General features: G+C 45.6%; 1 protein-coding gene across 3 annotated transcripts in view; it reads right to left on the minus strand.

Annotated features, from left to right (window-relative positions):
- The window catches only part of EGFR (epidermal growth factor receptor), a 158,605-nt gene that overhangs the window by 23,412 nt on the left and 117,599 nt on the right, over nt 1-17,594 (minus strand). For all 3 annotated transcript variants that reach the window (XM_077304759.1, XM_077304758.1, XM_077304757.1), the window contains exons 12-18: nt 15,884-16,083; nt 14,627-14,759; nt 13,834-13,927; nt 12,352-12,509; nt 4,998-5,033; nt 3,063-3,204; nt 1,026-1,148 (exon numbers count right to left, since the gene is read on the minus strand). In XM_077304759.1, coding sequence (XP_077160874.1) covers nt 1,026-1,148; nt 3,063-3,204; nt 4,998-5,033; nt 12,352-12,509; nt 13,834-13,927; nt 14,627-14,759; nt 15,884-16,083 — 886 coding nt within the window. The remainder of the gene's footprint in view (nt 1-1,025; nt 1,149-3,062; nt 3,205-4,997; nt 5,034-12,351; nt 12,510-13,833; nt 13,928-14,626; nt 14,760-15,883; nt 16,084-17,594) is intronic.

The raw sequence follows: 17,594 nt of genomic DNA on the forward strand, positions 1-17,594 counted from the left end.
ATGAATGAGCTGAGGAAGACTTGTGAAACTGGCTCATATCTGGGGTGCTAATTCTCTTTGTTCCCTACCGCTGAAGATACTTTTCATCTTACTCTGCTGGATGGTGTGACGATGTACCATCTCTTCCAGATTAAATGAAAGACTAAAATACATTTAGTGCGGTTGAAGCTAACATGATTGTCGAGCCACACAATTTTCTTCTTCGATTGCTAGGAAATAACTATTAGCAGGGCCACATCTGAATCGACATAACCCCCGTTACTGCTGGTGTACTCTAATTATTGTTAGCCTTTTTTCTGCTTTCCCCCATTTTAATTTGCTTATCTTTCTTGTTGTTGCAGCTGTCAGACTACAAATGAATATTCTGCTGCAATAATAATAAAAAATGGATTTGGCCTTATAGCCACGTAATGTTAGCAGCTATATATGGTAGGCTCAGATTGCGAATACACTCCATGTTTTGTAGAGCTTCTTTCAATCTTATACATAAATGCTAAAAACGGCATACCTAGAAGAGGGTGTATCAGCATGTATGCCAATGTATCGCCACAAATTACGTTCCGCCGGGTGCTGCTCTAATATTGTGCGGGTGCCAGGCTTTAAATCCTATTAAAACTCAGCTGGAGAAGTCATCAAGTCTGCATTCAACCCACCAGAGCAGCTTGGATTGAATTTCTTTCCCCAAATCACCCTCAGGTTATTGAGATTTGTTATGTTCTATATTTTAATGGGTTTTTTAACAAAGGACAGTTGTGATCCACCAGAAGCTGGTTTCGGGAGTGGCGGGGAATAAATGTAATAAGCATGATGATGATGATGATGATGATGATGATAATAATAATAATAATAATGAAAATAGATCCTCTCTAAATGCTCAAATATTTGCCAAACATCCTACATCTGCTATCAACTGAAATACAGATCTTGGCATATTAAATATTTTAACCAAGATATAATTTCTTTTTGTTTTAATGTTTGTGAGTTTTGAACTTTCACAACGCAGGGGGAAGAGGTGGCAACTTTACCTTGTAAACAGTCCCAAAAGCTCCAGAGCCGAGAACTTTGACCTTTTTAAATTCTGTTTCCTTTAAAATCCTTAAGAGAGCCTGATTTGGTGCTTCTCCGCTGGGGGTCAACGGCTCCACAAGCTGTGAAGTGCAAAAAAAATAACAACAGCAGCAGAGTTTAGGAAGAAATATATCCATTGTTTTACAAGTCAGTCAGAGCTATGTTTTTGAGCAGTACAAAAGGTATAACACAAACCGATATTATCTCCCCTCCCCACCCCCCTCCATGCTCATCACTGGCCATTGCGGGAGAGGGAGGCTAGGTCGACATGACCATGTATGTAAAAAAAATTAACTCACCCCCATTTGGGAAACCCTTGCAAGGCCATTAGGAAACCCCAGGATGTCTTAAAACCCTGGTTGAGAAAGCTTAGACTAGGCCCTGGGGGTCAGATCCTTGCATGCATCATGGATGCTTAACTCTGTGCCCCTTGCAATCTCTCAGTCTAACATACCTAGTAGGGTTGTCATGAGAAGGTAGAAGAGGTGAGAATCATGTAATGCTTTGGGTTCCCATCAAGGTGGGGGGGGGGAGTTCCCCAGAGAGCACTTCGGCCAGCAAATGCCAACAAGCTAAGAGTCCCTGGTCCTAAAGACCTTTTCAGGCCTGGCCTTCATAGAATCATAGAATCATAGAGTTGGAAGGGGCCATACAGGCCATCTAGTCCAACCCCCTGCTCAACGCAGGATCAGCCCAAAGCATCCTAAAGCATCCAAGAAAAGTGTGTATCCAACCTTTGCTTGAAGACTGCCAGTGAGGGGGAGCTCACCACCTCCTTAGGCAGCCTATTCCACTGCTGAACTACTCTGACTGTGAAAAAATTTTTCCTGATATCTAGCCTATATCGTTGCACTTGTAGTTTAAACCCATTACTGCGCCTCCTTTCCTCTGCAGCCAACAGAAACAGCATCCTGCCCTCCTCCAAGTGACAACCTTTCAAATACTTAAAGAGGGCTATCATGTCCCCTCTCAACCTCCTTTTCTCCAGGCTGAACATTCCCAAGTCCCTCAACCTATCTTCATAGGGTTTGGTCCCTTGGCCCCAGATCATCCTCGTCGCTCTCCTCTGTACCCGTTCAATTTTATCTACATCCTTCTTAAAGTGAGGTCTCCAGACCTGCACACAGTACTCCAGGCTTGGCTTTGTGGAATGAGTTCTGGGAGCACATCAAGGCCCTGTTGGACTAACTGACTTCCACAGGGCCTGCAAGATGGAGCTCTTCCACCAAACCAACGGCTGAGGCCAGTACGCGAGCAAGACACCTAGCAATACATCCACTATGGGCCTCCCCCACCTTCTTCCCCTCCCCCCTCACTTGGGGGCTGATTTAATCTGAAATCGGAAGGCAGCAGCTAAGGTTTTAGATTTTTTAAAATGTTAATGCAGAATGCTCTGTTTCAAACGATCTTATAATTTCATTGCTAATTTATAAACCCAATTTTGAACTGACAATTGTGTTAAGCACCGCCCCGAGATGACCTGGTTGAAAGGGGGTGGATGCTTTGGGCTGATCCTGCGTTGAGCAAGGGGTTGGACTAGATGGCCTGTCTGGCCCCTTCCAACTCTATGATTCTACAAATAGCAACTGAAAGAGATGTAAGTAACTCACTAAATAACCAGTGATAGGTTCATCACAAGATACAGGCACTGAGAAGGAATCGTGTTGCTCCTTATCAGTAATGCTGCCCACCAAGCAGCCAAACCACAACAGCACCTGTTAGCAGCCGAACCTAACTGCGTTTGACAAATGGGACATTCCCCCTGAAGACCAGAAACAATGACTGAGGAAGAGAGAATCAGATTCTGGGCAGAAGTTAGGAAGAGGAAACTGAGGTCCATGGACTACAATTCCCAGGAGCCCCTGCCAGCATTTGCTGGCAGGGGCTCGTGGGAACTGTAGTCCATGGACCTCTGGAGGGCCGTAGTCTGACTCCCCCTGCCTTGAGACCTCCGACACCTTCAGATGCATTTCAGGACTGTTTCCTGCACCCACCTCTCTCTCCTGCAGCAGCCGGCGTAAAGTTCGCTTCCGGACAATGCGGCGCCTCCGCACGTAGAGGCCGATGCCCAGCGCAATGAGGAGCAAGCCGAACATGATCCCAACCACTCCCGCAGCAATGGACGGGACCTTGGAGCTAGAGGGAAAAGACCAAACCAAGCCGATCTTAACAGGGATTACTTAAGAAGAATGAAGTTGGTTCAGCGGGGTTTGCCGGCCTCCCCTACACTGACAGCTCGCTTTTAAACTAAAGGTGACAAAAAGGTGGCTTTTCTGCATAAACAAAAACCGCCTTCTACCTGCAACCCCCAAGGACCCACACGGGGGGCTGCCGTGAGCGTTGAACATGCATGCCAAAGGCCTTGCAGCATGCAAGACCGCCCTGACCACATGCTTTGTGCATCATAGGGGGTAGCAACAGCAAGAATGAAAGGAAGCTCAACTCCATACGCTCGTGATAAAAGGTCCCTCCCATTAAGAAGAAGAAGAAGAAGAAGGAGTTGGTTCTTATATGCCGCTTTTCCCTACCCGAAAGAGGCTCAAAGCGGCTTACATTCGCCTTCCCATTCCTCTCCCCACAACAGACACCCTGTGGGGTGGGTGAGGCTGAGAGAGCCCTGATATCGCTGCTCGGTCAGAACAGTTTTATCAGTGCCGTGGCGAGCCCAAGGTCACCCAGCTGGCTGCATGTGGGGGAGTGCAAAATCGAACCTGGCATGTCAGATTAGAAGTCCGCACTCCTAACCACTACACCAAACTGGCTCTCAGGGTGGAGGGTGGTGGCAGAATTAACATTGGATGAGTTGCTCATGAGTTACCCTGCTTTACCCAAAAGCCTCTATATGAAGAGATGATCACGGTTTGCTGCATCCAGACCACAGGACAGTCTGCAGAGAAATTCTGTATCTTTTGCCTCTTACATTTCCCCACTAGCTTACTTGTCTGTGTGTCTCACAAAGCTACCCCCCCCCCCCCCCCGATTCTGAGATACTTGCTGAAATCTTTCCCTTAAGTGCCAGCGGTTCAAACCCCAGCCTACTAGTGGAGAGAGAAAGGGGAAGGCGAATCTTTTCCGTAGTTGCCAGTAGATGGCGCTCAAGAGGAAGATTATGGGATGCCTTAGGGAAGTCCACTCATGCAATTCTTATCTCTAGCTGGTGGTGCGGGGGATTGTCAGGGTCCAACAAAATGAGATGCTTGTATGGTCAGTTCAGTTGATTATTATGATCTGAGATCAGCAATGTGACGTCTCACACCTGCTCACCGGGAGGAGCCAGAAAAACAGGTCCATGTCACATTTATTTCTTTATTGGATTTTTGCAAAAAATTTTCGGGGATGGCTCAAAACCCACCTTGTTATTGCGAAAATCCAGATGACCACAAGAACATAACCATAGAGAAAGTGAGAAGTGTTGGCAGGTTTGGGAGCTTTGTGTGGGAGGGTGGTGGCAGAAATCATAGCCTCCATATGCTATGGTCCAAACCCATGGCACTGGCCCACCCCCATCCGATGCAGGGCTTTCAGCTTGGATGAGTCCATCTCAAGCCTAGGCAAGCCATAGCTTTGTGGACTACGTCTCAACTGAGATTTGGGGTCTCGACACGGTCCATGTCACATTGAAAAGGGGACGAGGCCGTTACATTCAAACATGACCTAATCCTGCCCCTGGTTGGAGAAATTCTACTCAAAACATCTGCCAATAAGGGAGGCAGCTGGGTACCTTAAACTCTGGATTGGATTGTATAAACAAAAGGGGATATTTATTTAGGATTCAATTTATATCTCTCCCATGTCATGGCTTGTGGACCCTGCCTCATGACTAAACACCCATACTTAAACACATAAATAAAATCGCACGCACACACACACACACACTTATATGTATGCCTTATGCTCATCATGAACATATAACTCATTTCAATCTTTACCCATTGGGACAGCCTTCAAGCCCTGGTCCTTTGCATCTGAAACAGAAAAAAGGAGAGGGGGAGACAGCAAAATGAATACGACACCAGACACTGGGCCCCTCAATGGATGTTTTAAAGGCAGTCTCAGAACACCAATCATTTTGTTTTTGGAGGTATTGTGCTTGCTAAGGAAACAAAATATTTGGGGAACTACCAGGAGCCTTCAGCCAGATGTTTCATGCAGAGGTCAGGGTAGGCTGTACTGGAGGAACAGCTTCAGATCCCAGCATCTCTGAGCGGTACAGAGGAGGAGACCGGCCAGAACGTTATTGAGATGCATTATTCTAGGACAGTCCGGGACAGTCTGTTCTCCTCGACCACCCGCCCACCCCAGTATAAAAGCGGCCTCTTAAAAAATGCTGCCTTGTTCACAAACTTCAAAAGGTTGTTCATCCTGATCTGACAAAGAAGCTCATCACAAAGAGACAACTGTTTGCTGGTCTGCATGAAAGGCACCAGCAAGCTGGCTGTTGAGTGGACAAAATGTTCACTTTTGGCACTCTTGGGAACAGGAAAGCAAGGCACTGGAAACGTCCAGGAACAGAAACAATAGCCAGGGTGAGCTCTTTCAAGACCAGGCCATGACCTATCCGATGCAGCTGTCCTTCCTACATAAGGGAACACTTTTTGTGCTCAAGGGGAGGCCATTAACCTACACAACTTGACTTTAGGATTTAGGGTGAAGATCCAGCAACAAAGACTTTGTAGACAGAGCAGATGTGGTGGTTAATATTCTATACCTTTTTTCGCTGCCCTTAATAAACCTCTTCTCCTTCTCTTGAGATGCTATACTGAGCAGCCTTTGACCCAGCAGGCCGTTTCTCTGCTTGTAAGGTAAAGGTAAAGGTATCCCCTGTGCAAGCACCGAGTCATGTCTGACCCTTGGGGTGACGCCCTCTAGCGTTTTCATGGCAGACTCAATATGGGGTGGTTTGCCAGTGCCTTCCCCAGTCATTACTGTTTACCCCCCATCAAGCTGGGTACTCATTTTACCGACCTCGGAAGTATAGAAGGCTGAGTCAACCTTGAGCCGGCTGCTGGGATTGAACTCCCAGCCTCATGGGCAAAGCTTTCAGACGGCTGCCTTACCACTCTGCGCCACAAGAGGCTCTTTTCTCTGCTTGTAGGCACCTTTAATTAGGGGAAGCATTTAAACATAATGTTCTTCCACCTGAAATGGTATGGCTCTGTCATCCAGAGAGTACGGGCATGTACCTGGGCTTTCCCCCTGACTGCTAGGCAGGAGGGTGCCCAAGGAGCAACCCTGCAATATCACAAGAAGAAGAAGAAACATTTCTACCATAAGACACCTTTCCTGGCTTTTTGGGTACCTTTATCAGTACATGAGACAAAACCCATCCTTTTGCATGGTTGTGGAAGACAAAACCCATCCTTTTGTATGGTTGTGGAAGGGACCTCTTATAACAAGGATCTCCAGCATGGCAGAGTCCAAGAGCTCCTCTAGAGCAGGGGTGGCCAAGCTGTGGCTCTCCAGGACTACAATTACCATGATCTTGGTTTCCTCTGCCCTATAATATTAAAAAAAATACTCTGCAAGGGTAAAAGACAGCCCAAGCAGCTGCTCTGGCCTGAAGCATATGGATGGTTTCCTGACCACACACCACTGTAAACCAGATTCTATGGACCTGCTTACACTATTGTATAAGGCACCCAAATTTGTCCCTGGTGGTGTCAAAAGTCATGGAGGATACAACACTGAGGGTTTTTGTTCATTGAGAAGACCCCCTGAAAGGAAAAAGCCTCCTTTCCTGAAGCCATCCTGGAGGTGCATTCTGAAAAGCAAACACGTCATTGAAAAGAAGGACGAAACCATAATGCAGTGGTTCTCAACCGTCCTCATGCCGCGACCCTTTGATACAGTTCTTCAATTTTAGCAGCAAGCACCTCTCAGTTTCTGGAAGTGAAAATATAAACTGGGGCATTTCTGAACTATTGTTCCAGTTCTTCAGAAACCAAAAGAAGGAATGCAGGCATGTTAAGGTGACTTTAATTACTGCCGGGGACATTGAAATACACCTCTTTGTTTTTGGCAAAAACCGAAGGCTAGCATGATCCCTGAAACTATTCTGTTCATAGGTTGCTGTCCGTACAGGTTTTCATCTGCACGTACATAAATATTAATTCATTTTGTCCAGACACAGCTGGTTGGGGCCAATTTTCCATCGCAATTTTAATACGGTTTCCCCTCAGCCCACTGTTTCCAATTTAAGCTTACTATTGCAAGGTTGTGAAGATTTATGGCTTCTCACAAAATGCTCAGAAGGAAGCCCAGCAGGCTCCTTCACCATCATCATAAATGAAACAGGAGGCCAAGGGCAGTAGGGGGGGGCGGGGCAGGAGGAGTCTAGCTGGATCTCTTCTCTTAACCACGACATGGCAGGTGGGGTTAGTTTAGTTTGTTAGTTTAGATTATTCTGCACGGCACTTCGGCCAGATAAAATTTGTAAACAGATATTAGGGGGTAGACAGTTCAGAATAAAATACGATACAAACATGTTGCTGTATGCCATAGCATTACAGTAGAAAGTAGATTTAACAGTTTAAAATTTTCTTAGCTACACGAAAGGTTAAAACAATGTTAAAATGAAACAGCATGCACCTTTTATGGATCACCTTCTATAGAGCCGGAACCGAGCATTTTGAACACTATATACTTGGGCACAATATTTGGCAACTTGTGTAACAGCTGAGGATTTCCCTTTCCATAGGAGAAGTTTAATTTTTTCCTCTTCTGTACAACTGGTAATGTTTTCAAGTGGCAGTAGAATTTGCCGAATTCTGTCAGCTATCTAGAGGGGGCACCAGAGGATCACGTGAGCAAGGGACTCAACCTCTCTGGAGTTGCAAGGGCAGAAGCTTTCTGGTCTCGGTACTTTCTTATAACATCCCTCCAAGGCAGGGGTGGGCAAACTGTGGCCCTCCAGATGTCAATGGACTACAATTCCCATGAGCCCCTGCCAGCATTCACTGGCAGGGGCTCATGGGAATTGTAGTCCATGGACATCTGGAGGGCCACAGTTTGCCCATCCCTGCTCCAAGACCAAAGAGAGTAGAGCCAATCCCCTTTCTAATGAGAAGGCCCTCCTAAGATGTTTGGCTTCTAATAAGGAGAGAGAGTCTGTTGGGGCCTGAAAGTATCTGGTGTTGTGTGGAGGAGGGTATTTAGGGGTACTCTTTGGTGCTCAGAGTCCTCTATCCTTTGCTTCGGCCTCATCTATTGCCATGTTGAGCAGAACCTGAGGGAGGGGGGAGAATCCAAGTCTTCTGATTTCCTCTTGTGTAGCTAAGACCCGCTTTCATTTATAATTGTCGCATAGGATTAAGGATAGAAACTCTTCATGCGCCCAGTGCGCTTTTAGCCAGAGGCCGGTGGGGTTAAAACATATCAGTGACAAAGCATTTCAGGCTGCAAGCTTCTTTCCAGAGATATTATCTGTAAATGATCTCAGAATGCAGACAACAACCAAATGGACTTGTCAGCCCATGACAAAGCCATGCATTATTACAGGCTGCCCCTAACGCCACTGCAAGGGATGTACATACATTATCTCGATGGAGTATTATGGTCAACGGCCAGTGGAAATAAACACAGTAAATGTTAAGATCAAAAATGCAAGATTACGGATCTCTAGACTAAGAGTCCTTGCCACAGAGTTGGCATTTAGAACGTGCACGGCACATTGTGTTTCTCCAAGGTCGCTTGGAAAGATCTTTCTTTAGCACAGTACTTGGCAACTTTTACCACAATCTGATGCGATTTATCGGTAAGGAGACCAGTTAAGATAAATTCATCCTTTCTTGGGAATTTTCATAATAACGGAGATAAAAGATCATCATGGGTGTCTTTGTTGAAAGGACAGTATTGATTCAATCTCTTAGTAACCACAAGGACAAACTCATACAAGATAAGGGGATTTTTTGATATCTCTTAAAAAAAACCAAAACAGCTGAACAAACCTGGAAAAAGCTGACCTTAGTTTCGGTACTGTGAGGTTACCTTAATAATTTGATAGTTTGAATGGACTATCTTTCATACAATAATATTTCCTAGCAGAATAGATAACGTAGTTCGATTACGTTAGTTCTTTCTCTGATATTGTGTAACACAGGCGACTAGATGAAAGTCACATTTCCTGTAGTTTCAAGTTTAGGGGCTTTTACCATCTTAATGGATGACGATCCGACAAAGTTAACAGAGCTAAACTTTTAAGGAAATATTTCATTTCAGCCAATAACGGATTGCAGGAAGTCGTATTAGAAATACCTGCACAGCCAATGAGCTCCTCAATGGCCAGCCAGAAGTCCTGCTATGCAAAAGCCTTGCCTGGCCCCGTCCACCTTCCCAAAGCACTTTTTGGTTACCAGAAAGGGGCACTGTGGAGCCCAGGATTTGGGGACCCATGACTTGAAAATGCACCAAACTATGCCACACAGTTTCAATTAGGGTTGTGTGCGGCAGCGTCCGAATCGGCCCTGGAATGGCCAATTCGGCCACCGCTACACACAACCCTCGTTTCAATTCATGTTGGAAGCATGCGAGATCAAGTTCCAGGGGAATGGGATACAAGCGTTAAAACTCAACCTTGGTAAGGTCAGGATTCTCAAACTGAATTATCGTCGTAAATACTCTGCTTGTTTTGAAGGTAATACACCATGACCCTATTATTCATTCATTCATTCATTCATTCATTCATTCATTCATTCATTCATTCATTCATTCATTCATTCATTCATTCATTCATTCATTCATTCATTCATTCATTCATCGATTTATAGACCGCCACTCTCCAAAAAGGGCTCGCAGCGGTTTACACAGACCTCTACCCTACTGGAATGTTGAAATCCACACTCCCAGGGGACGTTACTGTAGGCCTTATTCATACAATTGCCACATATCTGCTGGCGGCGGAGGAGGAACTCATGGAGGCATTCCGGGTCTGGAAGTGGCGAACGTGGAGCATAAACTGTACTTAGATGATACAAGAGAATAGCTGGCAAGGCCCACATGGGGGAGAAAAGAATGAATAGAACACATCTCCCTTTTTTGGTCCTCATTTGTATGAACAAAACACAGCCGAGTGCTCTTTATGTTGTAGTGAGTTAGCTAAAATTTGAACCAAGGAATGTAGCATCCAACGGGAGAACCAAATGGTTACACCAAATACTAGAAGTGCTCTTCTTGTTATAATGACTTTGAAGAGCTAAAAGCCCCTGTATGGGGATATATTCTGGACCTCCCTAAAGGAATTCTGCAAACTATTTATCATGTGAGCAGGGAATTAGTATTATTATAATATTATTATTGTTGTTGTTGTTGTTGCATTTATTACACACTGCTCCCAGCAGGCTGGCTTGTTTATGCACTCTTTAACATAATGGATAGCCCTTGAATCAGATTAGAAACACCCCAAAACAGCCTGTTTGATGCTTTGACTTAACAATGCTGTGCTACTACTAGATAGGCAATCCTTAAAGAAGTTATCCGACTTGTCCACTGGATGTCACTAGAACTCTAACTTAAATGGTTGTCAGAACTGGGCCATTGGACCTTCTTCTAGAATCATAGAATCATAGAGTTGGAAGGGACCTCCTGGGTCATCTATTCCAACCCCCTGCCCTATGCAGGACACTCACACCCCTATCGTTCATCCATGCTAACCAGCTACCGCCTTGAACCTTCACAGAATCAGCCTCTCCCTCAGATATCTATCCAGCCTCTGTTTAAAAATCTCCAAAGATGGAGAACCCACCACCTCCCGAGGAAGCCTGTTCCACTGAGAAACCGCTCTAACTGTCAGGAACTTCTTCCGAATGTTTAGACAGAATTTCTTTTGAATTCCCGTATATACTCGTGTATAAACCGACCCACATATAAACTGAGGAGCCTAATTTGACCACAAAATCCAGGCCAACTTATTGACTTGCATATAAGCCAAGGGTGGGAAATGCAGCAGCTACTGGTAAACTTACAGGGTAAACTTACATGCTTCATCATCACAGGCTCTCCCATCCAACCTCCCCCCCCCAACAAATACAGAGAAGTCAAGAGGATGAATAGCTGCTGGTTTTTGTACCCCACTTTTCACTAACCAAAGGAGTCTCAAAGCAGCTTACAATCGCCTTCCCTTCCTCTTTTGATGCCAGACACCCTGAGAGAGCACTGAGAGAGCTGCTCTGTGAGAACAGCTCTGCTCCATCCTCTATGTGGCACCCTTTTAAATACTTGAAGAAGGCTATCAGATCAGTCATCTCCTCTCCAGGCTAAAAGAGACCAAGCTTCCCCAATCTTTCCTCATACGTCTTGATCTCCAAACCCCTCACCATCTTTGTTGCCCTCCTCTTGGTACACTCCAATTTGTCTACATCCCTCTTCAACCACCCCAAACTGAACACATTACTCCAAGTGAGGCCGAACCAGAGCAGAGTAAAGAGGTACCATCACCTCCCGTGATCTGGACACGATACTCCGTTTGATACAGCCCAAAATCCCATTTGCCTTCTTAGCCACTGAATCACACTGCAGACTCATGCTCAATGTATGGTCTACTAAGACTCCTAGATCCTTTTCACACATGCTACTGCCAAGGCAAGTCTCCCCCATCTTATATTGGTGTATTTCATTTTTCCTATCTAAATGCAGAACTTTATATTTGTCCCTATTGAACTTCATTTTATTCAGCTTAGCCCACTTCTCAAGCCTATCAAGACCATCCTGTATTCTGGTTCTGTCTTTTCTTGTGTTTGCTACCCCTCCCAGTTTAGTATCATCTGCAAATTTAATATGAAATCATTTTGAGTAACGGAGGATCATTTCAAGTGCTTCATATTTCACCTGCAGTGATTTTCTTTTGACAGCCAGCTCTGGGTGGTGGGAATGGTAGAGCAGTGTGATTTCCACTGTGTCAATGTGGAAAAATGACTGCTACACCCTTGGATGGATGCTTTAAGACAGGTATATTTAGGTGGAGGACTAAGTTATAGTCACTGAGGCTTTAATTTTATGTTTTATTGGTTGAAAAAGAACTCCTCCACCTTTTCTCCAGATCTCCTGGCTCCAAGTTGATTAGGGCTTTAAAGGTACCCACTAGCAGTTTCAATTGTGCCCAGGAAACCAGAGCAGGTCTTTCTTTTTTGACTGTTCATGAGCTTGTTATATTTTGAGTTCATGAGCTTGTTATATTTTGCTATTTTTGTGAAATGCACAACTTGAACCCACTCACTCAATCGGTTTTAAAATCCCACAGGTCAAATCTACCATCTCAACCCTGTTTTAAAATAAATGGCTTCTACTCACCCGCGGGTACAGTTCCGATGACACAGCTGGCACACCGCATTTTTATCCGGGTATTTCCAGATCAAGATATCGTTTTCGCCCAAAATGCCATTAGGGCAAGCTCTCACGCAATTCGGCCCGTCCATAAAGTGGGCACACTTGGTGCAGTTGTTGGGACCCTGGACAAGAAGCAAGGCATTGTTCACGTTGGCGACAAAAAGACGTCTTTGGTCAACGGAGGCTCAGAGCACAGCAAAGGCATGCAAAGGCTTATCTACTTACGTTTTTAAAAAGGAAGGCTCAATTTACAAAAAAAGTAAAAAAAAATCAAATATGGAATTAAGAGTCAGGCCAAGTCTTTATTATTACGGTACTAGACCAGTAGTCAAATTACAAGATACATAAACACATCTGGCATTAACAAGATAAAAGAATCATTGATAACTTAAATATTATAAAAGATAAAAACATTCCAGCTATAAGAATCACCCATAGAACAGGTCAGATTTTACAAATATCTGGGAGTACTATTCCAATCAAATGGCCGTAGAAACTCCCATATATCATATATTTCCTCAAATGCCCAGAGAAGCTCAGGTGCCATTCAGAAATTCTTCTGGCACAAAGGTGGGCGTAATGTTCCCGCAGCACTTAAGTTGTCCAAGGCAAAACCTCTAGCACAGATGAGGTATGGAATTAAGAGTCTCATACACAGGCTGTCAACAGATAATCCCTCAAGGCCATGCCCAGTGATCAAGCATCTGGGAGGCAAGCTGAAGGTCTCCGGCTCAACCGCTGGCATCTCCAGTTAAAGGATCTGGTAGCAGGGGACATGAAAGACCTTTGTCTGAGATGCTGGGAAGCCAATGCCAGTCCAGAGTCAATGGAGATGCACAGTTGGATTCATGACAGTTTTCGAAGAAGAGGTAATTATTTATACCCTGGGTGCACTACCCAAAGGAGTCCCAACGGGGCTTACCTCTCCCTTCCTCCCCTCCCAACAGACATGCTCTACATCTTCATAAATACCATCTGGACACTCCCATTAAACACACGAAAGAGACACTGGAGTTGAAAGCTCTTCTTTGAGAGCCAGTGTGGTGGAATGGTTAAGATCTAGGGAGCCCGGTTTAATTCCTCCCCTCCTCTATATCCAGCCAGGTGGGTGACTTTGGGCCAGTCACATTTCTTTCAAAGCTCTCTCAGCCTCACCTAACTGACAGGCTGTCTGTTGTGTGGAGAGGAAGGAAAAGCAATTGTAAGCTGCTTTCTCCTTCAGGTAATGAAAAGCAGGGTATAAAACCCAACTCTTCTTCTTGGCGACTATAGCTTGTGACCCCTGTTCATGCGGCAAGCCCTTTTAATTTTAGAACTCTGCAGTCGATTCCCCTGTCACCAACCCTCCCCTCCCCCAGGTGTTGTCTTGTATACACCCGAGGAAATACAGTTGCCCAGTTCTTAATTTTAACACATGGTTGTCTGCAAGATCACACATGAACTTACTGGCCCTGTGCAAGTTGGCTCCGTGGAATTTTCCACTAGGCATTCCCGATGACACTGGACACATTCAGATTGGTTCCTAAACTCCCGTGGCTCCCTGGAATGGGAAGGAAAGCGAAATCTTACGTGATAGTCAAACTGTGGCTCTCCAGATGTCCATGGACTACAATTCCCATGAGCAACAGACTAGTTATTCTATGATTCTACGACCACTTACTACTCCCTCACTGTTTCCAATGAAACTTTTGGAAGACCCCTTCATATATTTTAGAGATTAATAAAACTTGGGCAAAGCCACTGTTAGAGAATGTGCATTTTGTGATGATTGTGACCCACCACTGTGCTCCCATGCACCCTTTTCATCTTTGCACAGAAACCTACAAACCAGGTCTTGTTTCCCCTTTTTTCTCTCTCCACCTAAAAGCCACTTCTCTGCATGGGACGAAGGGCGGGTGCTCCGGCCCACACCTGCTTGCAGGTGCAACAAACGCTCTTCAAGTTGCCAGAAGAACCTTGTGCTCTTTCCTCTTGGGACACAACAAAGGGCTCGCGCCGATGGAATCCTCCCCAGGAAACATGGTGTTTTTTACAGGTTTGAAACAAAGCAGATTGTTTGTGTGGAAGGAATGGTCTCTCAATGCTCTTTTACTCATCTGACTGCAGACTGCTAGGCAAAACAAAGAGTCACCGGTGCAGGATGTGACTGCGGTGCTACAGGTGCAAGGTGCTGCATGCTTCCCCCTCCCCCCCCCACAGCTTCTTTGCACTTTTCACGTAGAGTGGGGAGAATTCTTACCCCTGCTGAACATTGCATTCCTGCACACACTCCCGTTGGCGCGAAAAGTAGTGACAAGAAAAGCACTGGAGAGGCCCAGGGCCCCAACAGCCATTAGCTGAGCAGAGGGGATGACAGACATGTCTGGCTGCAGCTATGGGAGAGAAAGAGAGAGAGAAAGAGAGAAAAACCCCAAAATCAGTATCTATTCCACACTAAAAAAAAGGAAAAAGAAAACAACAGGTAGGTCTCTTAGGAGTTTTTACCCATAGTAGCATTGAACCTCTATTGCAGGAGTAGTCAAACTGTGGCCCTCCAGATGTCCATGGACTACAATTCCCAGGAGCCCCTGCCAGCATTCGCTGGCAGGGGCTCCTGGGAATTGTAGTCCATGGAAATCTGGAGGGCCGCAGTTTGACTACCCCTGCTCTATTGCACCATCCACAAGACAGAACTGGAAAGGAACTACTCATGACTCAGTTGTGTGCCGATGGCCAGTGAAATAAAACAAGCTTTCCTTTGCCCTATCTAAAACACACTCGGCTAACTATTAACGACACAGACCCTTTCACACCCATTTGATCAACACACCCAAGCCCTTTCTGTTTCCCCGCAGTCTTGCATGGTTCCAAGTTCTTCTATGAAGTTTGCCTTGAGAATTTCAGGGCCAAGTTGGCAGGGGTTTGCGTGACCAGGCACCTTTCCATTCAGCGCCCCCCCCCCCACACAGCACTTTTTGCTCACATGTGGCTTTTGAGCAACAGAGAAGAATGGGAAATTCCTCTGCCACAGGAGCACAAATCACTGTGGATTTGTTCTGCTGCTGTCCAGAGTACATACACTGACTCCAGAAGGGTTATCCAGAAGACTGGATGTTGGCCAACATTGAAGGCCTCTTGGAACATCCACTGCCTTCTGGCTCAGCCTTTCTTCAATGTGAGAGGGTGCATGGCTATCTCAGGATCAGCAGGAGACACAGATTTATTTGTTACAAGGATGGAAGAAAGGCCCAGGAAGATGCACACAGAAAAAAATAGCAGCAGAGAAATTCAACGTATGGGTGCATGGGTGCATGTATGCCAGAAGCCCCCATGTTAACATTTTGTAAAATAATGTCATGGAGAAGTGATCTATATAAGCTGATGTATGCCTAAAGGATAAAATGCATGGCAGAGGAAATTTGTTGTAAAATATGTTAGTTGTTACGGCACGCAATAATGAAAAGTATGCTACCTGAAATGCACCCATTCCTCCCAAATTAAACACCAATCTACTCACCACATTCCGTTTCGTTTGAATTATTCAAGAGGCGTATCTTTTGCTGGTTTGTTCTGAAAAGGGCGGTCCAGTTCACGGTGTTTGCATAGCAGAGGTTCTTGTTTCTCAAAATCACGACGTCTCCATCGCTTACTTCCTTGAGAGAGTGCAATCCCAGGGATTTTATGCCCACGCCAGTGATAGCGAGTGCAAAATGGCTGCTGAACATGGATCAAACAAAGGCCGGTCACTAAGCGAAGGAGATGCAGGCCAACCTCAGGGACCTCTAGAAAGGTCCAAGGTCAATGGGAGAATTTCTGTGGCTATCTCAGGAACAGGAAGGGGTAAAGATTTCTTGCATGGTGGACTGGAGAAAGGGCCAGAAAAGGTGGTCACAAGAACCACAAAGGTAGGTCACCAAGCGAAGAGGATGCTGGCCAACCACAGGGACCTCTAGAAAGGTCCAAGGTCAATGGGAGAATTTCTGTGGCTATCTCAGGAACAGGAAGGATTGGAGAAAGGGCCAGAAAAAGTGGTCACAAGAACCACAAAAGTAGGTCACCAAGCAAAGAGGATGCTGGCCAACCTCAGGGGCCTCTAGAAAGGTCCAAGGTCAATGGGAGAATTTCTGTGGCTATCTCAGGAACAGGAAGGGGCAAAGATTTCTTGCATGGTGGATTGGAGAAAGGGCCAGGAAAAGTGGTCACAAGAACCACAATGTATTTAAAAAAAAAAAAAAACCTAACCACTTGGACTTCTCCCAAAGTGAAACCCTTCTTGGGTGCTGAAATAGTGACCATTTAAAGGCAGTGGAGGATTGGGAGAACAGACTTGCTCCATTTGGTGTTTAAAAAGTGATTATATGGAATGTGTCAGCCCTGGTGATAAGATCTCCATGTTATGTTTGTTTCTCTTTTGTGTGGCTCAATCCTGCAAGTCTCTGTTTTCATGCAATTTTGCAATGTCATTTTTTGTGTCAGCTGCGCATAAACTACGTAATAGAGGCATATTAGTCTGGAACACCAGCAATTAAAGGGATGACAGACAGGGGGGGAAAGTCACACACTGCACATCCCTCCTTTCACAGCAAGGATTCTGTTCAAGACCCTTGATTATTGCAGATGTCTCATTCACAGACAAGAAAATCCCAGTACGAAACCCTTCTGAATAAACAGGCATCGCCTTATTTACATGCGATGTTGATCCCCAGAGGCAATATGGCAAAGGGAAGCTGGCCAAGCTTGGGGTCTGTCATCAAGAAGGAGCAGCGGTAGCAGCAGCAGCACAGGTTTTTATAGTCCACTTTTCACTAAACAAAGAAATCCGAAAGCAGCTTACAAACACCTTCCCATTCCTCTCCCTCCAACAGGCACCCTGTGAGGTATGTGGAGCTGAGAGAGAATGGCTCTGCGAGAACAGCTCTGACAGAACTGTGACTAGCCCATGGTCACCCAGTTGGCTGCATGCCGGGGAGCGGGGAACCAAACCCGGCTCACCAGATTAAAAGCTGCTGCTCTTAACCACTATACCAGGGGTAGTCAACCTGTGGTCCTCCAGATGTCCATGGACTACAATTCCCATGAGCCCCTGCCCGCGTTAGCTGGCAGGGGCTCATGGGAACTGTAGTCCATGGACATCTGGAGGACCACAGGTTGACTACCCCTGCACTATACCACACTGGCTCTAACAGAGGTGGGGCTAGCCCAGTTCAAGCCGCAGTTTTAGATCCTGG

This window comes from Paroedura picta, chromosome 11 (assembly GCF_049243985.1).
Source record: "Paroedura picta isolate Pp20150507F chromosome 11, Ppicta_v3.0, whole genome shotgun sequence".
In the NCBI taxonomy this organism is placed as follows: domain Eukaryota; kingdom Metazoa; phylum Chordata; class Lepidosauria; order Squamata; family Gekkonidae; genus Paroedura; species Paroedura picta.